Source organism: Macrobrachium nipponense, chromosome 13 (genome assembly GCF_015104395.2).
Source record: "Macrobrachium nipponense isolate FS-2020 chromosome 13, ASM1510439v2, whole genome shotgun sequence".
Classification (NCBI taxonomy): domain Eukaryota; kingdom Metazoa; phylum Arthropoda; class Malacostraca; order Decapoda; family Palaemonidae; genus Macrobrachium; species Macrobrachium nipponense.
In genome coordinates this window covers 48,812,461-48,834,709 of record NC_087206.1, presented here as the reverse complement: position 1 = coordinate 48,834,709, position 22,249 = coordinate 48,812,461, and the positions used below count along the sequence as shown (strand labels likewise).

General features: G+C 44.3%; 1 protein-coding gene across 1 annotated transcript in view; it reads left to right on the top strand.

The window, feature by feature from the left end:
* Positions 1–1,709: 1,709 nt before the first annotated feature.
* Positions 1,710–22,249, top strand: part of LOC135225786 (uncharacterized) — a gene marked incomplete in the record, with an annotated part of 392,131 nt that continues 371,591 nt past the window's right edge. The window contains 1 exon segment of the mRNA XM_064265264.1: positions 1,710–2,025. Within this exon segment, the coding sequence (XP_064121334.1) occupies positions 1,871–2,025 (155 nt within the window).

The following is a 22,249-nucleotide window of genomic DNA, read 5'->3' as shown; positions in this document are numbered from 1 at the left end:
TTTATTTTTGCATACAGTACACATTGTATATAGTAAAAGTTGCACAAATCACTCTTGAATACAGTTTTACTTGAAGAGAGCCAAGGAAGTAAGCAAGGAGTGAAACTATAGAAAAAAAATAAAATAAAAGCCAGCATCGCCATCTATTAATTGGTGAACAAACTAAAGTTTTCCTCTGCTTGCTTACTAGTAATTCTTAAATTACTGGGGAAAACATTAATTTTATACAGATAGAAAAGTTATTCAACAATAGAATGATAACTGCGAATAAAAATTTACAAAAATAGCTGATAATCGACATCCAAAGAAACTATTACACACCTCAGTGGCACGGTTGGATGGTTGGTATGGTGTTGGCGTCCCTTGTTGGTGGTCGCGAGTTCGATTCTCGGGCATTCCATTGAGGAGTGAGAGATGTGTATTTCTGGGGATAGAAATTCACTCTCGACGTGGTTCGGAAGTCACGTAAAGCCGTTGGTTCCGTTGCTGAATAACCACAGGTTCCATGCAACGTAAAAACACCACACATACAAACAAATAAATAAAGAAATTATTTAAACTGTGTCGTTAAAAGATAACAAACAAATATTTTTGATTAAACTATTAAAGAAGTATGTGAACGATAGATATTTGGGAATTCCTCGTAATAAAAACCACCCTACTTCCTGCTTTTATATTGTAAGGGCGGCATTTCCACCGAAATGTCCGTCCTCCCATTGTATATACATACCTTTTCATAATTTACCAAAATGTAGGGCAGTTTACGACCTTTTTGCTAATATATATAATCAAAATATGTATCCTGCATGCTTAATTATATGTATATTTGTAGGTGCGATAAAGCTCTCACAGCGGGACTCAGTTCTCATTTGCATGTGGGCGTGACGAACACTGCGTTTCCGTCCGCACAGCCTCCTCATACGTACCCGTTTCTGATCAATAAAAGAGCCCGTGCTTACACAAGGTCGGCTTAATGAAAAACATCAATAAAGTTAGTAAGAGTTTCTCCGTGCCTCAGTCCTGTCCTCACAATCTCGCGGTAACTCTGCGTGTGGTTTGATGAACCATATACTTTTCTGACTGCGTCCTTGTGTTTTGATTATATTGCACTATTGTTATTTACGACTTACACTCGACTTGGTTTTTCTATCATCCAAAAATCCAGATTTTTCACTTAAGTTCCCTATAAATGTTGAATTTATGGACAGAGGAACACGAAAAAGAGCACAAACAGTAACCCGAAAATTAATGGTTCATGTATTTAGCGATAAATCAATATGCCATTGCATCCGTCTATTTTATTTGTTTGATAACCCACATCATATTACTCCTATTATATCAACTCACAAACAAAGCTACGCAAGGTTATTTTCTTACTTCATTTTAGTGTTCTAAACAAGTTCATTTGATATTTTTCTGTTATGGCAGTAAAGAAAACTTCATTACTATTATTATTTAACAATTGACATAGGCAGTTCTGTTACATAACGCCATATTCATGTTGAATATCTATATCTATAAGTATTTAGAGATAATTATAGACATTAAAAAAGCAAATTTCTCAAAGCATGCCACATCTGTTATTTAAATCAGAATTGGGCTTCATGACTATTCTTATCCCAAACATTAGTGTTGTCATCTGTATACAGTCGTTCCAACTTACTTACCGACTCTGACTTTGGGTTACATTGTGAGATGAAATCAACAGTCACAGTGACTTTTAAAGAATTAATTGTTTTAAGATTTTTTTTAAAGCATAAGAATAAAAAATGCATGCAATAATTTCAAAGTTATTATAATATAATTTCGTGGTAAATCTAAGAAATATTCCTTGGTTGAAGTTCGTATAAGTGGCTGTGTGGCAGTAAAGATGATCCGAAGAGGTACGGGCAGAACTCCACCATATATTTTGGTGGGTTTAGTGTTAGTAATCGTTATTTTGGGCTTCAACTATTGGACTTTATCCTCACAAAATGCCGACTTGTCACAGGAATTGGAGAAACTTCAATCAGAAATTAAGATCAGGTAAGATATGCCAGGCCAAGTTCCTGTCAGTCTAGGTATTGTGGGCATTGGCTAGGTATAAATCTTGACATTTGTTCTGTTAATTTTAGGGTTATCCCTCGTAGTCAAGTTTATGTCATGGTTGTTCTCAGCATGCTGTACCATGTATATGACTTTTTCGCTAAAGATAGCTTAAATCATATAAATTAGACGAGCCTAACCAGCTTCAAGATCAGCTTAGTGTCAAGCTGTGAATAGCTAAAGTAAACAACCGCATGGACTGGCTCAACACACCGACGGTCACGGCATGCCACCCTCCGAAAAAGTACTTAGTATAACGCGTCCTGACACCGGAGAGGGGCATCAGTCGTGGCTTGTTGTTGGTGAGGGACGGAGCTAAAGACCTCTACTCTCCTTTCGAAGTAAGTAGCTATTTTCTCCAAAGTTAGAAATTAAGGCCAAATTTAAAGCATTAAACAGAGGGTAGTGAAAAGGGTGGCCAACGCAGTGCAAATCTCACCAAAACGCTTTTGAAATTTTTGCTTACACTTAAATAGGGTAAAACACTGCATGGCCTGCATTAAGCTAATGACGATCAATGCATGCCACCCTCCGAAAAAGTACATTATAATGTGTCCTGACACCGGAGATGGGCATCAGTCGTGACTTGTAGTTGGTGAGAAACGGAGCTAAAGACCTCTACTCTCCTATCGAAGTAGGGGGAAACACCAGCGACTATCAACCCTTATCACGGTGGACAGGTCTTATTCACTCGATATTTAAATGGTGAAACAAGAATACAATTAGGTACAACTCCAAGTATACCATTCAAAAGATTGAAGTTTCGTCAACATAATGTGATATATGAAAGCCCCATACGAACTAAAATAAGCATGTGAGCTCTTCGTAAAATGTGTTTTCAAGGCAGTTATGAAATCCAATATGGCGGCTACCGTGGGATGTACAGGTTCTGATCAGTGATGACAATCATCTTTCCCAGCCTTCCCAGCAATCATTTGAACAATGTTAGCGTATGTATGTAACGTTTATTGATCTTACTCAAGATTGCAGTTGTAATCAGCACAAAAAAACAACATTTTGTTGCCTATATTAGTGAAAGTATGAAACTTTTTATTCCCGGGGTCATGGTTGGAACTGAATTCATTCTTACCTTGTAATCGGTGGTTTTTATCCTTACTGCCATCACAACTGAAACTCCACAGTGCTTATTTGATTGTTATTATACACATTTTGGTCTCAATTCACTGCACATTGCACTTTAAACAAGTTGCTGTTCCTGGTTCCTAAGCGCGCGTGCCACAAACACAGTTATGAACAGCAGACGACGAAACTGCAAAGTTTTATTCCCTAAATTGTTTACTTAACTCATTATTTAGTTCAAATTTACTTTATTTAAAAATTTTAATTTAATTCGTGTAAATTATCCCTTTTTTGCAACCAAATTACCCCAAAAAATTACAGATATTTCTAAAGTAGATACAATCAAATGTTCCTAACGTTTTCGTACATCTGGCTACCAAAAACCATAGAGGAACGACTACGGATAAGTGGATTATATACATATTTTTTTTTTTTGCTTTTTTGTTTATGCTAGCACTTTTCATTGATTTCAGTTTATATTAGTATTTTGAATTTCTTTAATAACCGTATGCCAGAAATAAATGTAACCTTTAATGTTTGCATGCTAAGAATGGCAAAATCATCATTGCCACATTAGTGGAGGCTTCACACATACGCCGATTCATTATTATAAACTGTTTCCATGAATTCTAGTTGTCATAGTAATGCAATAATGATAAAATTGCTTTAATATTTATGTATATATACTTCCAATACATAGCCTAATTTCACCAATTTCAATGTTTTGTGTGTAGTCTTATACCCAGTTTGGAGGGTCAACACATACCGATTGGGAACAGAGAGAGAGAGAGAGAAAGGAAGGCGAAGGAACGAAGAAGGAAAGGGGTGGCGGTGGAGGGGGGGGAAGAGGGTAGGTGGAGCTTTTTACGCGTGTTCGTATCCATTTCTGCATAATGGAGTTTTTGTCTCTTGGTACAAGGACAAGTGTCGTTATTCTTTACGATTAGTGATTCACGATACCCTAATAAATTACGGCACTGAGTGTAATGCACTATGGCAAAATCTCGTTCTGATACGAGTGTTCGTTACAGAAATAGGTATTGCCCAAAAACGTGCTTGCACTGTCTCTGAAACCCATAGTAGATATGCTGCTTAGTTGTCAATCAAGTTTTTTGTAAAGTATTTTTTACAAGCTAGATATTGAATAAATTTGTATTTTTCTCAATCAAAACATATGCCCATCAATGCTAACTTTCCTCTTTTAACAACTCTCTGGTCATTGCAAATTCGGCCCCATAATTTCGTATGGTGCGAAAACAGAGGCCCAGGGACCGAAAACGATTGCGTCACACTACGGTGATAATCTGGCAGTTAAACATCTTCATATATCCAAAAAGTAAATAATAAAGATATATATGCGCATTACGATTATAACAAATACATGAAGAGCTGATAATCTGCATGAATAACTGGTAAACTGTTCTGCAAGAAAGTTGAGTAAAGCAATTATTTACAATAGGTACGAAAGTCAAGATGTCGTGACGTCATAATACAGGACTTGAAAGAACATTCTAATTCCAAAAAATAATTACTTAAATTTGAGTCAGAATTGAGTTACTTTTTCAATAAGGCGCGAGGCGTCAACCAGATGCGAGGCGCCAGTCAAGCGAAAGGTACCAGACAAGCGCTAGGCTCCAACCAAGAGTGAAGCACCAGCCAGGCGCGAGGTTCCTGCCAGGCTTCAGGCTTCAGACGGGAGAGATCCATTTCAAGAAAGCACTGGTCTTCTTTGAAACATGGAGATCTCCTAAGCACTTCATAAGTGGCTTGATTCCTTCAAACAGCTGAGAATTAAAAGCGCAGGAAGTGCGCGCTTTTGCAAATTCTTGTTCTTTACATAACAATATGTCATATAAGACATATTAGCTGTGTTGTATGGTAGAGGCAACTCTGTGTTGACTTCTCATTACACAAAGGATGTCAAGTTAACCTACGAGAGATCCTTCTCTTTTGGTTTATACGTTTCTGCGGATACGTTACTGGGATAAGGAGCCGACACTGATCCTTAACTTTGAGTTAAAGTTATTTAACTTAGTGAAATTATTGGGGTTTTTGAAAGGAGTGTGGGGATAACTCTTTTCAATTTGAGCGCGAACCCTTGTGTTAGGATCAGGTGATCGGGATCAGTGTTGCGCTCCTTCATAAGGTGTATTGTCATAGAAGTGGTCCAGTACCCATTGACAAAGTCCTTTCAGGCTCTGCCGAGTAAGCGGTTCATACCCCATCGGCAGACCCACAAGAACTCTTAGCCATAGATCACATATCTCACTAAAGTCTTGAGGTGATGCAGACTACCGGGCAACAGCCACGAAGTCTACCACCTATCAGATAGGAACCAAGGTTTATTTATACCTACAACATATGTTGTTTACCTGTCTATTCCATGTTAGCTGTCTCTTACCCTCCACCAAAGGGTGTCAATCAGCTATGTATATATCTGACAGGTAAGTTGATTGTATGAAAATGATATTGTTATAATACAATAAAGTTTCATACATACTTACCTGGCAGATATATACGATTAATGGCCCACCCAGCCTCCCTGCAGGAGACAGGTGGAAGAGAAAAAATATGAATAGAAAACGGGAATTGTTCCTAATCCTGCCACCCAGGGCAGGACGGTAGATCACCTGACCTACCTGCAGCGTGTGCTGCGAAATTTGAATTTCTGTCGGGGACGACGGAGTCCTAGCTATGTATATATCTGCCAGGTAAGTATGTATGAAACTTTATTGTATTATAACAATATCATTTTACTAATGAAAATTTCATTTTCATACATACTTACCTGGCAGATATATACGATTAAATGGCCCACCCAGCCTCCCCTCAGGAGACAGGTGGAAGAGAAAATCTGGTTCTAGAACGGTAATGGTTCCTATTCCTGCCACCCAGCGGCAGGGCGGTAGATCACCTGACCTACCTGCAGCGTGTGCCGCGAAATTCTAATTTCTGTCGGGGACGACGGAGTCTATAGCTAAGTATATATCTGCCAGGTAAGTATGTATGAAACTTTATTGTACAATAACAATATCATTTTGTTCATGAAACTTACCTGACAGATATATATATAGCTGTATTCTCCGAAGTCCGACAGAATTTCAAAATTCGCGGCACACGCAGTGGGCGGCCAGGTGGTAGTACCCATTCCCGCCGCTGGGAGGCGGATATCAGGAACTATTCCCATTTTCTATTCATATTTTTTCTGTCGCCGGTCGGTAAACAACTGTTTACAGACCTCCGCCTAGGATTTTGAAACTTCATTAGCCGCTTAAGTATCCTAATTATTCTTTCGATTATTGACTTGGATTTGTGGCTAGGCATACGCTATCGTAAATTTTTCATTGCAATTGATGTCTGAAGCTAGTTAGCCTAGTTTCAGACTTTGTTGTCTGCATGGGGTAGGGTGAGGCTACCGGAACTTTGGGTAGACACTCGCTTAGTATATATGACGTTTACATGTTTTCTTTGCATAAGTTCAATGTAATTAGTGTGATGTGTGACTGATTACGGTTTTAGTAGGATTCATGTACGCATTTTAGAGCGTGTTAGAATCAGGAGTTTTCCTCCACAGTAAACAGAAGTTAGAAATAATGAACCTTCTAACCTCCTGTAGATTTTATTTTGCCTAACCCTGTGGTATGGCTTACGGGCCTAGAAGAAGTGTCTGCTAGAGGATTACATCAAGTAATCTTAGACTATAGTGCTCGCTCTCCAATCAGTGTTGTGAAGTGTAGTGCCCCTTGTGTTGTGGAGGGGGCGTCAGATCGGCCCCATAATGCCTCTAGGCCTGGACCTCTGTCGGACTCCCAGGACTCAGGGAGAGGGCATGTCGAAAGCCGCAAGAGGGTTACGGGGGCTCCCCACCGATCTGGCGTCCTTTCGGCAGGACCTGTTGACGCTTCCCAGGCTGCTAAAGATCGTGCACGTGCACGAATCTTGAAGGATTGCTTCTCGTCCTCCGAGGCGTCCTCACCGCGCAAGGGTTGGAGCTCTCGGAAGGACTCGCGCCCTAAGAAGCTTTAGAGAAGAGGACGCCTCACGTCCTCTCTCTCGTCAGGAGGGAACGTCAGATCGGCCCCATAGCGCCTCTAGGCCTAGACCTCTGTCGGACTCCCAGGAAACCAGGGAGAGGGCATGTCAAAAGCCGAAGGAGGGTTACGGGTTTTTCATGCTGATCTGGCTTCCTTTCGGCAGGTCCTGTTGTCGCTTCCCAGGCGGCCGAAGATCGAGCACGTGCACGAATCTTGAAGGATTGCTTCTCGTCCTCCGAGGCGTCCTCCCCACACAGGGGTTGGAGCTCTCGGAAGGACTCGCGCCCCCTAAAGAAGCTTTAGAGAAGAGGACGCTTCACGTCCTCTCTCTCGTCACGAGAGGATGAAGAGTAAAGAGACCACATTTTCCCCCCTTTTCGAAGAATGCACTGGCTCTTTTCCTAAGGGACATATTAAGGAGGCTCATTCATCTTGCCAGAAGAGTGATTGAGCCTCCTTGCGAGTGAACGCTCATTTATACATCATGTATACATTATTAAGGGAGGCTCATTCATCTTTGCCCAGAAGAGTGATTTGAGCCTCCTGCGAGGTGAACGCTCATGAAGTTAGAGCGGTTTTTTCAACCAACTCGCTAGCATTTTTCAAAAAGAATTTGGTAATCAAGGACATTCTAGATTCCACCTTTTGGAGGAGCAACTCAGTATTCGTCTCCTCTCCTCATGGCACTCCGTATACGTTATGTAACGTTCGCTTTACTTCGAAAAAGCAAGCTGATAAGTTTGACGTCGGCAAGCTGCTTTGCACAGTCAAACAACTTATGTCTCTGGTTCGGCATAAGAAGGGCAATTTAGACGTGAGGTAGCTTTTGGAGGTGCTCGACGTCCTATAAGTAGAGACATTCTCCAGGACGCTCGGCAAGCACCTTGCGAGGGTGTCTTTCGGACGCTCGGCGTTCCTTTGCTGAGTGCGTTTCTGGAGATGTTCTTTTGCATTACTAAGACGCAAGTTGTCGCACAGGCGGCCACTGTCTTTGTAAGAAGGTATGAAGGTCTTTAAGGCCCGTCTTGAAGACGAAAGCCATACGTCTTCCTTTAGTGTTCACACACTTCAGGAGCAGCGTGCGGCTCTCCATGGAGACTCGCATGAGGACGTCCCTTGAAAATATTCAACGTCATACGCAAACGCGTTAGGTCATAAACATTGAGATGTTGGCAAGGTCGCTCGCCAGGACGCCTCTTGGCGGGCCTTGCATGCATCAGGGCGCTCAACGAGTTCCTCTCTGAAACGTCGTTCAGAAGACTTGGTGTTCTCTGCTCAGACACGCTCGTAGCTAAGCAGGACGTTTTTTGAGGACGCTCAGCAGGATGCTTTCCAGGACGCTTTTGAGGACGTTCGGCAGGACGCTTATGAGGACGCTTTTGTGGACATTCGCCAGGACGCTTCGGTGGAAGCTAGGCAGGACGCTTTGCGAGAGAAAAGACTTGTAGAAGGCGTCTTATTTGCTGTTCAGGACGTTTCTTAGGACGCTTGACGCTTTCTAAACGCTCGTCAAGAGGAGGTTTTTTCAGGACTCTCCACAGGACATTCCTTTACAGAAATTTTTAAAAAGGATTCGGAGTTAGCGGAGAGACATACCCGAATTTTTTCTTCGATCCCTCTTTCCTCTTCTTCGATTTCTCTGAGAATCGGGAAGATTATATACTCGGATTCCTGGGTGACTTTCGGTCATGTTAAAGGGTTTTCCCCTATTAGCAAAGTGCTAATAGTTTTGTCAAGTAAGGACGTTTTCCCCATTGTCAAGATACTAAACGTTTTGTCATTTAAGTGGGGGACCCCTCATAAATGGGGTAGTTCTCATTGACATAGATTTTAACGTTTTTATCGTTTAAGCGGATAAACTCATTAACAAATTTCGGAAGAGCTCTCATTCATTTTCAGAGGCTCATCCGGGGAGTAAGAAAAAGACTTGTAGACTAGATCCAGGAAGTCTTATGTCCAATATCATAAGAACATTGAACGGTCCTTTTCAATTCTCGGTTCTCTCTTGATGATCTCTATTCGAATATTACCCCCTTTTCTTGGCAAAGTGTCTTGGCAAAGAGTCAAGGACTTATTTTAAAAAGTCTCATTCATTAGAACGTGGACAGTCGTTTTTCCATTCTTTCTCTCTTCCTCGTCGAGGAAAGATGTAGTAGAGAATTTGATGTTCAAATTACTACAATACTTACGTAGTTTATCTTTGCGTCATTTTGCTAACGCATGGGTCAAGTCATATACGCATATCGTATTTACCTCTGCGGATAGAAGCCGAAAGAACTGTTGTTCTAATGTATTTAATTGACACTCCCTTCAACCTTCCAAGAGTTTTCGGAGATAAGAACAACTCTTCAGGTATTGTTACGACAACACCAACTCAGCTTCTGTATTTAGCAAATTTTGTTTCATTTAAATATGCCTGCTTGAGAGTTTCCTTTGCTCGATAATTTCATACCTATCCCTTCGTAAAGGAGTAGCTGGCAACTCAGGCAGATAGTGCGGGACGATGAACAAGGCTGCTGTTACTGTGATCTACGCAGTACCGGCTAGCTCGGTGACATGCGCGGTTGGTTACGTCTCTCTCCCTTGCGGGAATGGCTGAATAAGCCGTCTCTCTGCCCTACAATCATGGATTTTAGCCTCGGGTTGAGGAAATTTCTAGTAATCATGAATGAACATGCCTTCCGTTTACTTAGAAAATTTCAACAAGATATCTCTTATACTTGTTTCGGTGCGGTTTGTTTTTACCGCCACTAGGTAACAGAATTCTGTACGAATCTACCGCGGCATAGCACTAGAATAATGTCCTCCTGCTTATGCAAAGCGCAGGACCTTATTTAGGGAAGAAAGCAGGCTGAGTGAGGAATGGATGAGTTTGCCTGGGGACCATTTCCCTCGCTGGAGAAGCTTGTTTTCCCTGAATAACAGCAATTCAGACCTCTACATTTTTTCCTCACGAAGAAATTGGAATAACATCAAAGATCTAGTAATAATTCTAATTTTCTCTCAACGGCTTGAGGATCACCTCGGGTGATAGCGAGAGGGTGCCAGACATCCGAACAGAAGGGAACAATGTTCTGGCACATTGTCTGAAAGAATTTGGAAGCCAAATTGGGTCGGCTCTCCATTTCCTCGAAGGGTGAGTTTGGATCGAGTGGCCCAAATCATCTCGGATAATTTCTCAGCTCTCTCATAGCTCAAGAAGAGAGAGTTGGTTGGCTTGGGCACGGAACGTAACGATCCTCAAGAGGTTCGTTAAACTAGTGCACGTCCGTGCGGGTCTTCTCGATTGAAGGCAACAACTTCTGACGTCTGAGTAATCCTCACTTAGAAGTATGTCGAAAGTGAGGAGAGACTGAGGGCGTCCTTTCGTTGAGTTTTTCGTAATATTGAAGACGAAGGAGCTTCCTCTTAAGTTGTTCCCTTATTCATGATCAGGTAATTCAGAGAATTGTCCAAAGACCCTTCCCGAGAGAATCGGTGTAATCTAACATCGTCACTTAGTGAAGTATCTAATATCTCTCCTCTCTGAGTCTGAAGGCGTTCAGACTATCGAGAAGCGATAAGATCTTCAAGATTAATGGCAGTCTCTTGGCCAAGGCAAAGCAGTGCTGCCTATTTTCAGTGTTCAATCGGAAGGGGCCGTTTCTGGAGATAGTGAAGGGAAATGACTGTTCCTCCACCTCGACCTCTGTGAATTTCTTTATGGTTCTATCTTTCCGTATGAAATATGAGATAAGCTAGAAGTCCTAACTATTGTAGAATATGCAAATATGTTGTTGACGGCCTCTAGGCTCAGAGATTCGGTTCTGTCAAACAACAAAGCTTCACGATCTTTGAGGTCTGTGGAGATCTTGAAATTCTCTGGATCGCAGGAACTTAGACGTAGTCTGAGTTTCTGATGCCAAAAGCATTTCGAACCTATCCTTTCTGCGAACTTAATACACGTGACCAGAAAGGCTAACATTCTAACCGCTCTAGCCACGGCAAAGAGGGTTAGTGAGGTTTTAGCCATCATCAGAGGTTTTAGCTTTAAAGGACATAATGCGGTCTGTCCTCTAAGCCTTCCGTTCTTGATAAGAACGAAAACCTGTCTAACCCTTGACCCGAAGGCTTGGAGACCAAGGGTATGGCACAAATTATTGGGCAAGGGGCATTAGAGAGTCCTGTGCCCGTCGGGTCTCTCAAGTTTTATCTTGATAAAACTATAGAAAGTCAAGGTCAACGGACAATCTGCGTGTCCGTTAAAAGACCAGACTGGTTCATGTCCAAGAACACCTGGCATTATAGTCAAGGAGTTCTTTTTAAGAAGTCTCATTCATTATGTTGGCATAAAGATTTGAGATTTTTTCTTAATAGGGAATGCTCAAGAGGTGAGGGCGCGGCCTCGGAAGCATTCAACAGAGCATGACACTCAGTACATCCTGAGTGCCACGCTTTTAGCGAAGCAACTCTGTGTTCGCATTCACACGTCCCGACGGGATGGGTGAAGACGACATTTGAGATCTGTAGTCGCTAGGTCCATACATATCCGTAGTATATTATTGGGGGCAGCAAGCAACAGGAATCCTATCCTATAGAAAAGGGATGGGTGTGCTTTTTAACTTTGAAGGGTTGGTCGCTTGAGGCGCCTTCCTTTTCTTTAGCCTAGAAGTTATGGAACTAACTTTGATAGGTTAGGTCAGGTGGTGGTTTTAGCTTCGTTGCCCTCAGAAGTATGGTCATATGGTCTAGTCACATTGTGGTCAACGCCCCCCCCCCGTTGACAGATCATCTAGAGCGCACCAGCATTACAGGTCTCTACCTCGCTGGCAACTCTAGTAACGCAGAAGCAGACTTTGGTGACAGTATTCACGAAGTCGGCTATGCTAACAGGTGAGGAACCAAGATGTATATCATCTACTTAATTTAGTTTCCCAAAAATCCTATTCTGTCTCTTCCCACCATCCGAAGGTGGGATTCAGCTATATATATATCTGTCAGGTAAGTTTCATGAACAAAATGTTATTGTTATAATACAATTAAGTTTGTTCATACTTACCTGGCAGATATATATAATTAAAGTGCCCACCCACCTCCCCTCAGGAGACAGTGGCACTGATAAAATATGAATAGAAAATGGGAATAGTTCCTGATATCCGCCTCCCAGCGGCGGGAATGGGTACTACCACCTGGCCGCCCTTTCCCACTGCGTGTGCCGCGAATTTTGAAATTCTGTTGGACTTCGGAGAATACAGCTATATATATATCTGCCAGGTAAGTATGAACAAACTTAATTGTATTATAACAATAACATTTTTTTACCCTAAGTATTTTCTCTAAGTTAGAATTTCATACATTCAACTTCCCTGTCAGATATATACTTAGCTATAGACTCCGTCGTCCCCGACAGAAATTCAAATTTCGCGGCACACACTACAGGTAGGTCAGGTGATCTACCGGCCTGCCGCTGGGTTGGCAGGAATAGGAACCATTACCGTTTCTTGAAACCAGATTTTCTCTGTCGCCGGGGCTGGTACATCGTTTGCTAGTTCCTCCTGACTTTGGGACTTTCGAATTTCATTACGCCGTTGATCTTTTGGACTGCTATTTGGTGACGTATTGGATCTCTGGTTTGGCATACGCTATTGTGGACTGTTTTTTTATTTCGGATTTGGATTTTTCTCATAATGTCTGACGTTTTCGTTCAGAGTGTGTGTGAATGAGAGTTGTTATGTGAGACTACCGAAAGCTGCGGTAGAACCTCACACCACTTGTAAGAATTGTAGAGGGAATGTATGCTCACAATTGAATACATGTGATGAATGCAAGGATTTAAATGAGGAGAGGAAGATGCTTGATTCTTATTTAAGGAAGTTGGAAAGTGATAGGGCTAGAAAAGCCTCTTCCAAGAGTGTGAGTAGGTCGGTCTCTAACGAGCCAGTTAGCAGGTGATTGCCTATCTCTAATCCAATTGTTTCCTCCCATACAGCTTTACCTTCTCAATTATCCGACTCTGCAAGTTCAACATCGGAAATTGCAAGTCTAAAAGCTTCACTTTTGGAAATGGAGCGTAAACTAAAGGAATTAGAAGGTAAGCATAGTGAAAGTGTTCCCAGTGAAGTGGAGGGTGCGTCTGATCGGCTCTGTCTCGCTCCCAGGTCTAGACCTCTTTCAAGCTCCCAAGCCCAGAGGAGAAGGAATGTCGAAAGCCGCAGGGAGGTTTCAGAGGAAATCCCCCCACCGGCGTCAGGCGTTCCCCTCGGCAGATTCTGTAGTTGCGTCCCAGACTGCCAAGGATAGTCGTTGGAAAGACGTCCTGAAACAGTGCTTTTCTTCTTCTGATTCGTCTTCGAAGAAAGGATGGAGTTCTGACAGATTATCGAGACCTTCAAAGAGATCTTGGAAGTCTCCAGTATTTGACTCTAGCCCGGAAGAATTTCCGGAAGAATATCCTCCGGAAAAGAAGAGAAAGGAGGTAATTTCAGAAGTTCCTTCTCCTTCTTCGGAATTAAAAAAAGAGGACGCAGCTACGAAGACTTTGGAACAAAGGCAAAGGCAAATATCTTCATTAGTAGGAGTTCTTAAGAAGGATCCTCCTAGAAGAAAGGATGAATTCCTTCCAATTAAAAGATCCCGTCCTATGGAACTCTCTGAGAGCTCGGACGAGGCGCCTGCCAGGAGCCTGGCGCCAGCCAGACGCCAGGCTCCTGTCAGGCGCAAAGCGCCTACAAGGCAAGAGGATTTTCATGGATGGCTAGAAGAGCCTGAAACTCCTACTAGAAGAAAAGCGCCTGAGGCGCCTGGATCGAGGCGCAAAGCTTCTGAGACTTCTGAAATCAGACTTAAAGCGCCTGAGACGCCTGAAGCGAGGCGAAAAGCGCTTAGGGCGTCTGAAATGAGGCGCAAAGCGCCTGGGGCTCCTGAATCAAAACTCAAAGCGCCTGAAGTGAGGCGCAAAGCGACTGAAGCGCCTGAAACGAGGCGCAAGGCGCCTGAAACGCCTGAAACGAGGCGCAAGGCGCCGGAAATGAGGCGCAAAGCGCCTGGAGCGCCTGAAGCCAGGCGCTTTTAGCCAGGCGCAAAGAGCCTGATTCTAGGCGTAAAGAGCCTGAGCCTACTGCCAAGCGTCGAGCGCCTGAATCTCATTTCAGGTGCCTCGCTCCTGAAGCACCTAATATCCATCAAGTGACAAGCAGGCGCAAGGACTTATCCAAACTACACAGACCAGGCTTCAGGCGCTATGAATCAGAAACGTTATCGGAGTTTGAGGCGGACTAGGAGGCTCCTCTTTGGGATTTTTCTCAGGATCAGTTTTCACCTGACAGGGTCTCTAGACGTTGCACAGGCGGCCGTAGCCCCTGTCAGGAGGGGCGTGATTCTGCGAAAATGGAGAGACATTCAAGGACTTCTCCTGATAGGGACGAGAGTTGTCGCACAGGCGGCCGTCGTCCTTGTCAGGAGGGTCTTAGTGTAATCAAAGACAAAGGGCAACATCGGCCTTCACCTGGCAGGGACTCGAGATGTCGCACAGGCGGCCGTAGCCCTTGTCAGGTTGCAGTCGGTGTTGCTACGAGCCCTTCACCTTCCCGAGAGAGGAGTCCTCCTCCAGTTGCGCACTCATCTCCAAATATAACTCATCACGACTTAGAAGATGTCTCGGACTCTGAAGAAAATAAGGGGGCAGGTCTTTCAGACTATAAGACCTTGACAGCCCTCTTATTAAAAGAATTTGGAGTCTCTCTGAGCCCTGCTGCCCCTCCTTCTCCTCGGTCTTTATTTTCGAGTACGAAAACTGCAAAGTCTTCCTCCTTTTTGAAGATGCAACCGACCATCTCAATGAAGAGGGCTTTGCAGTCTTTCGGAAATTGGCTTAAGACCAAGGAGGAGGCGGGAAAGACTGTGTTTACTTGTCCCCCTTCCAGGCTATCGGGAAGGAAAGGGATTTGGTACAACACGGGTGAATCGATGGGACTTGCTCTTCCCTCCTCTGCTGAAGCGGACTTCTTGACCTTGGTGGACTCAGCAAGGAGACACGCTCTTCCATCGGCCAAAACGAGCTGGACAATGTCTGAAATGGACCATCTCCTCAAGGGAATATTCCATGTCTTGGAAGTTTTTAACTTCCTAGACTGGTCCCTTGGGGCTTTGGCCAAGAAGACGCAAGACCCTCAGTTTTTGGAACCAGAAGTCTTGCATAGTGTGCTTGCCTGTATGGACAAGGCGGTGCAGGATGGATCGGCTGAAGTGGCATCCCTTTTCGGGGCAGGAATACTGAAGAAGAGGTCTGTCTGTCTATAGTTCTTTTCTAACTAAGGCAGTCTCTCCAGTACAGAGGGCTTCTCTTTTATACGCCCCTCTGTCTAAGCAGTTGTTTCCTTCTCAGTTAGTAAGTGATATTTCCCACACTCTTACGGAGAAGGCGACACAAGATTTGCTGGTGCAATCTGCAAAGAAACCTAGACCAACTGTTCCTGTCACGAAGAGGGAGCCAAGAACTGCCCAACAGCCCTTTCGAGGCAGCACTTCAAGCCGAACCCCAAGGAAGAGAGGAGGGGAAAAAAGAGGAAGATCTTCTATCAGTCCCGAGAAAGAATCCAAAATGAGGTTCCAGTCCTCCAAGCACCAGTAGGGGCCAGACTTCTGAAATTTTCAGAAGCATGGGCTTCAAGAAAAGCAGATGCTTGGTCCCTACAAGTTCTCAAGAAAGGATACCTCATCCCCTTCAGGAACAGACCTCCATTGATGACGACACCGAGGGAGCTGTCAGCGAGGTACAAAGATCCTGTAAAAAGAGATGCCCTTCTCGGGTTAGTACAGCAAATGTTGGAGGAGGAGGCCATCAAGAGAGTACAGGATCCACACTCTCGGGGCTTTTACAATCACCTCTTTTTGGTGTCGAAAGCCTCGGGAGGGTGGAGGCCGGTCCTGGATGTGAGTGCATTGAACCGCTTCGTGGAGACCTCCAATTCGGTCTTCGCTGCTCTCCGTCCGGGAGATTGGATGGCCTCCCTCGACCTTCAGGATTGCGAGAGGGTTGGAAAAGATCTCGGCCTTCCTGGAGAAAGAACGAAGCTCAGCGAGGGAAGGGCTCAGTCTTCTGGGCACCCTTTCGTCACTAGAACAGTTCGTTTCTCTGGGGAGGCTTCACATGAGACCCTTGCAGTTCCATCTAAGGAGAAGTTGGACCAGGAAGACAGGAGAGCTGACGGATACCTTTCCCATAGAGGAAAGCATCAAGTACCATTTGCGATGGTGGTTAGAACCTCTAAGAAAGAACGAGGGAGTGTCCTTGTCTCTGCAGAACCCTCACCTAGTGTTGTTCTCCGACGCCTCGGAGACGGGATGGGGAGCAACACTAGGGACGAAGGAGGTGTCAGGCATCTGGACGGAAGAACAGAAGACCTGACATATAAACGCAAAGGAGCTCATAGCCGTACATTTGGCACCGAGACATTTCGAGAACGAAGTCAGAGGCGTGGTGGTCCAGGTCAACTCGGACAACCCCACGGCTCTGGCATATATCAGAAAACAGGGGGGGACACACTCTTTCTCCCTTTACGAGCTGGCAAGGGATCTATTGGTCTGGACGGAGGAACGAAGGATAGTGCTCCTGACGAGGTTCGTTCAAGGAGGGAGAAATATAAGGGCGGACAGATTGAGCAGAAAGAACCAGGTCCTTCCAACAGAATGGACCCTTCATTCACAAGTCTGCCAGCAACTATGGTCTCTTTGGGGGAAGCCTCAAGTAGACCTATTTGCAACGTTCCTCTCCAGAAGGATGGAGAACTTTTGCTCGTTGGGGGACGATCCCAGAGCCCTGTCAGTCGATGCCATGCTCATGAACTGGACGGACATAGATGCGTATGTTTTTCCCCCATTCAAGATTCTGGGGGAGGTAATATGGAAGTTCGTGTCCTCGGAAGGAATGAGGATGACGTTGATCGCTCCCTATTGGCCTGCAAGAGAATGGTTCACAGAGGTACAGGAATGATGGTGACTTCCCTTTTTTTCCCCAGATCTCTTCCCGAAAGGACAGATCTGCTCAAACAACCCCACTTCGAGAGTACCACAAAAACATCCACGCTCTCGCCCTGACTGCCTTTCGACTATCGAAAGACTGGTCAGAGCGAGAGGCTTTTCTCGCAAAGCTGCAAAAGCAATTGCGAGGGCAAGAAGGTCCTCAACCATACGGATATACCAATCGAAGTGGGAAGTTTTCCGTAGATGGTGCAAGGCGAAGAAGCTGTCCTCCTCCGATACGTCTGTGACTGAAATTGCTGATTTTCTTCTATATTTACGGGAAAAATCTCAGTTAGCAGTGTCAACCATTAAAGGGTATAAGAGCATGTTGTCTGCTGTGTTCAGGAATAGGGGCCTGAACATAGAGAATGACAAAGATCTTCATGATTTAATTAGATCATTTGAGACAACGAAATCAAGAACTTCTCTCACCCCTAGTTGGAACCTAGATGTGGTCCTCAGATATCTTATGTCAGAGAGATTCGAGCCTCCTGATAAAGCATCTTTCAGAGACATAACAAGAAAATGTATTTTCCTGATAGCTCTCGCTACTGCAAAAAGGGTAAGTGAGTTGCAAGCTCTAGACTCGAGAGTGGGTTTTAAGGGAGACTCGGCAGTATTGTCTTTCAGACCTTTGTTTTTAGCGAAAAACGAAAATCCCTCAAGACCCTGGCCTAGAATGTTTGAAGTAAAAGGGCTTTCTCAATTAGTGGGAAATGAAATTGAAAGAGCATTATGCCCTGTTAGAGCATTGAAGTTTTACTTGCAAAAGAAGAAACAGTTGCAAGGTTGCAAACAAAGCCTCTTGTGTGCTGTTAAAGACCCGAGAAGACCAATGTCTAAAAATGCATTAGCCTTTTTTGTAAGAAATGTAATAACTGAAGCTCACATGATTTGTGATAGTGATTCATTTAAGACATTAAGGGTTAAAGCACACGAGGTACGTGCAGTTGCTACATCGTTATCGTTCAATAAGAACATGTCGATGAAGAACATCTTAGCAGCCACGTATTGGAGGTGCAACTCGGTGTTTGCCTCACATTACTTAAGAGATGTAAGAGTAACATACGAGAAATGCTTCTCTCTGGGACCGTATGTATCAGCGGATACAGTGCTGGGTAAAGGAGATAAGACTGATCCTTAATTTTTTTTTTTTTTTATCCTTATATTTTGTATAGTGTGATTTTAAAATATTTTGGTGTTGAGTTTTTAGGTTGTTTGAAAGGTGTTTGGGGATAACTCCTTTCAATCGTAAATACTAATCCACGGTTAGGATCGGGTGATCGGGATCAGTGTTGTACTCCTTTGTATGCCAGTAGGCATAGGTATACAGTAGTACCTCGAGATACGAAAGGCTCTACTTACGAAAAACTCTAGATACGAAAGCCAATGCGAAAAATTTTACTGCTCTACATACGAAAAGTTTTCAAGATACGAAAGGTTATTGCTGTAAAGTCCCGAGATTCGCCCGGACCACCGAGAACAATTTTAAAACTCCCGCGCCGCCAACTGAGTAAACTCGCCACCATCCTCCCGCCTCTCCCATTGTTCCTGATGGCTAGTCACCCCATAAGGTCCTGCTCTCCTATTGGTCAGCATCTACCCCTTGTGCTTTAAGTATTCTATTGGTAAAAGGTTGCTGTAAATTAAAAAACTTATTCATGCAATACATTTAATAAAAAAAAAATATTAGGTAAAGATAGAATAAAGAATAGAAATGAATGGTTATCATACTGTTTGGCTTACTGTGTAAAAGTGATTGCTTGGCGATCGTTCGATACTAGTAAGTGCTGGATGTAAACAGACGTTTGGAAGGTTTTTTTTTTTTTTTTTATTATAGTTAATGGTTACTTAATAATTATTTGAAATGAGTACATGCAATACATTTAATAAAAAAATTGTGAATTAGATATCAGAAAATATAAAATAAATCAGTCTGCCAACAAACAGGTATTTTTTAGAATTCTTCTTCTGTTTTATTATTACGTTACGTATTACGTATGTTTTCATTACAGCTGTCAGTAACTCGGTATCTCCATTAGGTAAAGATAGAATAGAATAGAAATGAATGGTTATTATAATGTTTGGTGGTTTCATTAGTTGAAGAGAGATATTAATGACAATATGGCTTACTGTGTTGCTAGGAAAAATGATTGCTTGGCGCTCGTTCGATACTCGTAAGAATGTAAACAATCGATTGGAAGGTTTTTTTTTTTTTTTTTTTGTGTATTATAGTTTATGATTAATTAATAATTATTTGAAATGAGTACATACTGATTATTTATACATTTGTTCATGAGACTTACTTGGCAGATATATATATAGCTGTATTCTCCGAAGTCCGACAGAATTTCAAAACAATCGCGGCACACGCAGTGGGCGGCCAGGTGGTAGTACCCATTCCCGCCGCTGGAGGCGATATCAGGAACCATTCCCATTTTCTATTCATATTTTTTCTGTCGCCGGTCGGTAAACACCTGTTTACAGACCTCCTTCCAGGATTTTTGGATTTAACTCGTTATAAGTATCTTGGATTGACTTTTGGTTTTGACTCTGGATTGTTGGATTGGCATACGCGATAGTGGACTGTTTTTTGGATTTTGGATTGGCTTTTCTATGAACGTGATGTCGGGATCAAGTTCAGTGAGCTTCAGAGTGTGTGTGAGTGATTGCAAGGTGAGGCTACCGAAAGCATCGGTAGACCCCCCACACAGTATGTATGGGGTGTATGGGGGCATGTTTGTTTGCTGGTTGATCGTTGCATTGAATGCAAAAGTTTGACTGAGGATGAATGGAAGGTGTATGAATCCTATCGGCGTAAGTTGGAGCGCGATAGGATCAGGAGGTCTTCCTCTAAAAGCGGTTCTACGAAAGGTAAGGGAAGTAACATTTCGCTATATTAACACCAGTAGAATTTGCTTCACCTAATCCTGTGTTTTGTTTGCCTGAGGGCCCTAGTTCTGTCTGGAGAAGGTAATGCCCTTTCTCTGATTCTAGAGTCATTGCGCACTCTAGAGTCCAAAGTGTTGGCCCTTGAAAACGGCTCGAGTAAAGTGTGTGATCGTGCCCCTAGTGTTGTGGAGGGGGCGTCAGATCGGCCCCATAATGCTTCTAGGTCTAGACCTCTGTCGGACTCCCAGACCTCAGGGAGTGGGCATGTCGAAAGCCGCAAGAGGGTTACGGGGGCTCCCCACCGATCTGGCGTCCCTTCGGCAGGACCTGTTGCTACTTCCCAGGCTGCCAAGGAGCGTGCTCAGGCTCGCATCCTAAAGGACTGTTTTTCGTCCTCCGAGGCGCCCTCCCCGCGCAGGGGTGGAGCTCTCGAGTGACTCGCGTCCGTTGAAAAGGACTTTTCCTAGGAGGACGCTTTGCGTCCCCTCTCTCCGCTCTCGTTGCGGTCTTCGCCTGCGTCGTATGACGGCGTTTCCTCCACAGAAGAGTAGGACGTCGTCCGAGGACGACGCTGAGAAGCGCTTCTCTCGCGCCTCGGAGAGGCAGGTTGCTGTTCCTGTGAGAAGGAAGGAGGCGTCCCCCCGCCCCTCGTCTTCTCGCAGGCGCAGCCCTTCACCTCCTCTCGGTTCTTCACCTACGAAGAGTATTCTTGCGTCGCTTCAAGACCATTGTCGACCTTAATGGCTCGAAGACTCGCCCAGCAGCAGTTGAGCCTAAGCGAAGGAAGAACGCTAGACTTGCCTGTCAAGAGGAGGGCGAGGCATCTCCTTCTCTGTCTCCTCGTTCGTCGCTGTCTCCGCCCGCACGTCAGGACACTCTTTTGAGGACGCTCGACAGGTACGCCTTGGAGGACGCGTTTGAAGACGCTCGGCAGGACGCTTTTGAAGACGCTCGTCGGGTTGCTTTGTTTGACGCTTTGCCTGTGGAGAAGGCTTTTGAGAGCGCTCAGAAGGACGCTTTGAAAGCGAAAGCTGGACGCTTGAGCGTCAAACGTAAGGACGCTCCTCGAGAGAGACTTAGAGTTTCCTCTCTTGACGCGCAGCGAGGTCAGGACGCTCTTCGTGGTTCGAGCTCTAAAGATCGACGGAAGGTCGGTCGCTTTGAAGAGGCGGATGTTAGTCTTCCTCGAAAGCCTTGTTGAAGGCTAGACCCGTGGGGCGCGCACGCCCTCTCCAGAGGTTTCTATCTCCTTTGCCTCTTCGGGAGGAAGGGGAACATAGTAGTCCGGCTGACTCAGTGGAGGAAGAACAGCCGTCAGTTTCGTCGGTTTCCGACTACAAGGTGCTGGTACGACTTTTACGTTCTTTGTTTGGGGAGAAGTTCCAGCCTGCAGCTCCTAAGTCTCCGCCCTCTCAGTTTTTCGTCTTCGAAGTCGGGCAAGGTTCGGAAGTGGTGGAGATGAAGACTTCCTTGTCCACTAAGAGAGCATTCAAGAAATTGCAGGGACTGGATGGAACGTCGGAAGGAATCAGGCAAGTCGACTTTCGCCCTTCCTCCCTCAAGACTTAGTGGGAGAGGCGGCAATTTGGTATGAGACCAAATCGGGAAGTAGGAATTAAGATCCCGTCTTCTTCCCAGGGGACTTTGCTAGTCTGGTAGACGCCCAGAAAAGATCCCTTTTGTGTCGTCCGCGAAGATTTCTTGACACCAACGGAGATCGACCATCACATGAAAGGTCTGTTAAAGACTCTGGAAGTCTTTAGCTTCCTAGACTGGTGCCTAGGAGTCCTGGATCTTCAATCTAGGAGTCCTGATTCTTTGAGTCTGGGGGAGCTGTCCAATGTGTTGTCATGCATGACAAGGCTGTCAGGGATGGTTCGGAAGAGTTAGTGTCTCATTTCGGCACTGTCTTTCCTCAAGAAGAGAGCGCTCTTATGCAATTTCACAGCGAAGTCTGTTTCTGCATCGCAGAAAGCAGAGCTTCTCTTTGCACCTCTTTCTTTCGAGCCATCTCTTCCCCCAGGCTATGGTAAGGACCTGGCAGTGAGCCTACAAGAGAAGGCTACCCAGGATCTCTTGGCCCAGTCTTCTAGACGTCCTGCAGTCCCTATCACGTCGTCGTCTGGACGACCTCCTAGGAGGTTAAACCCTTTCGTAGC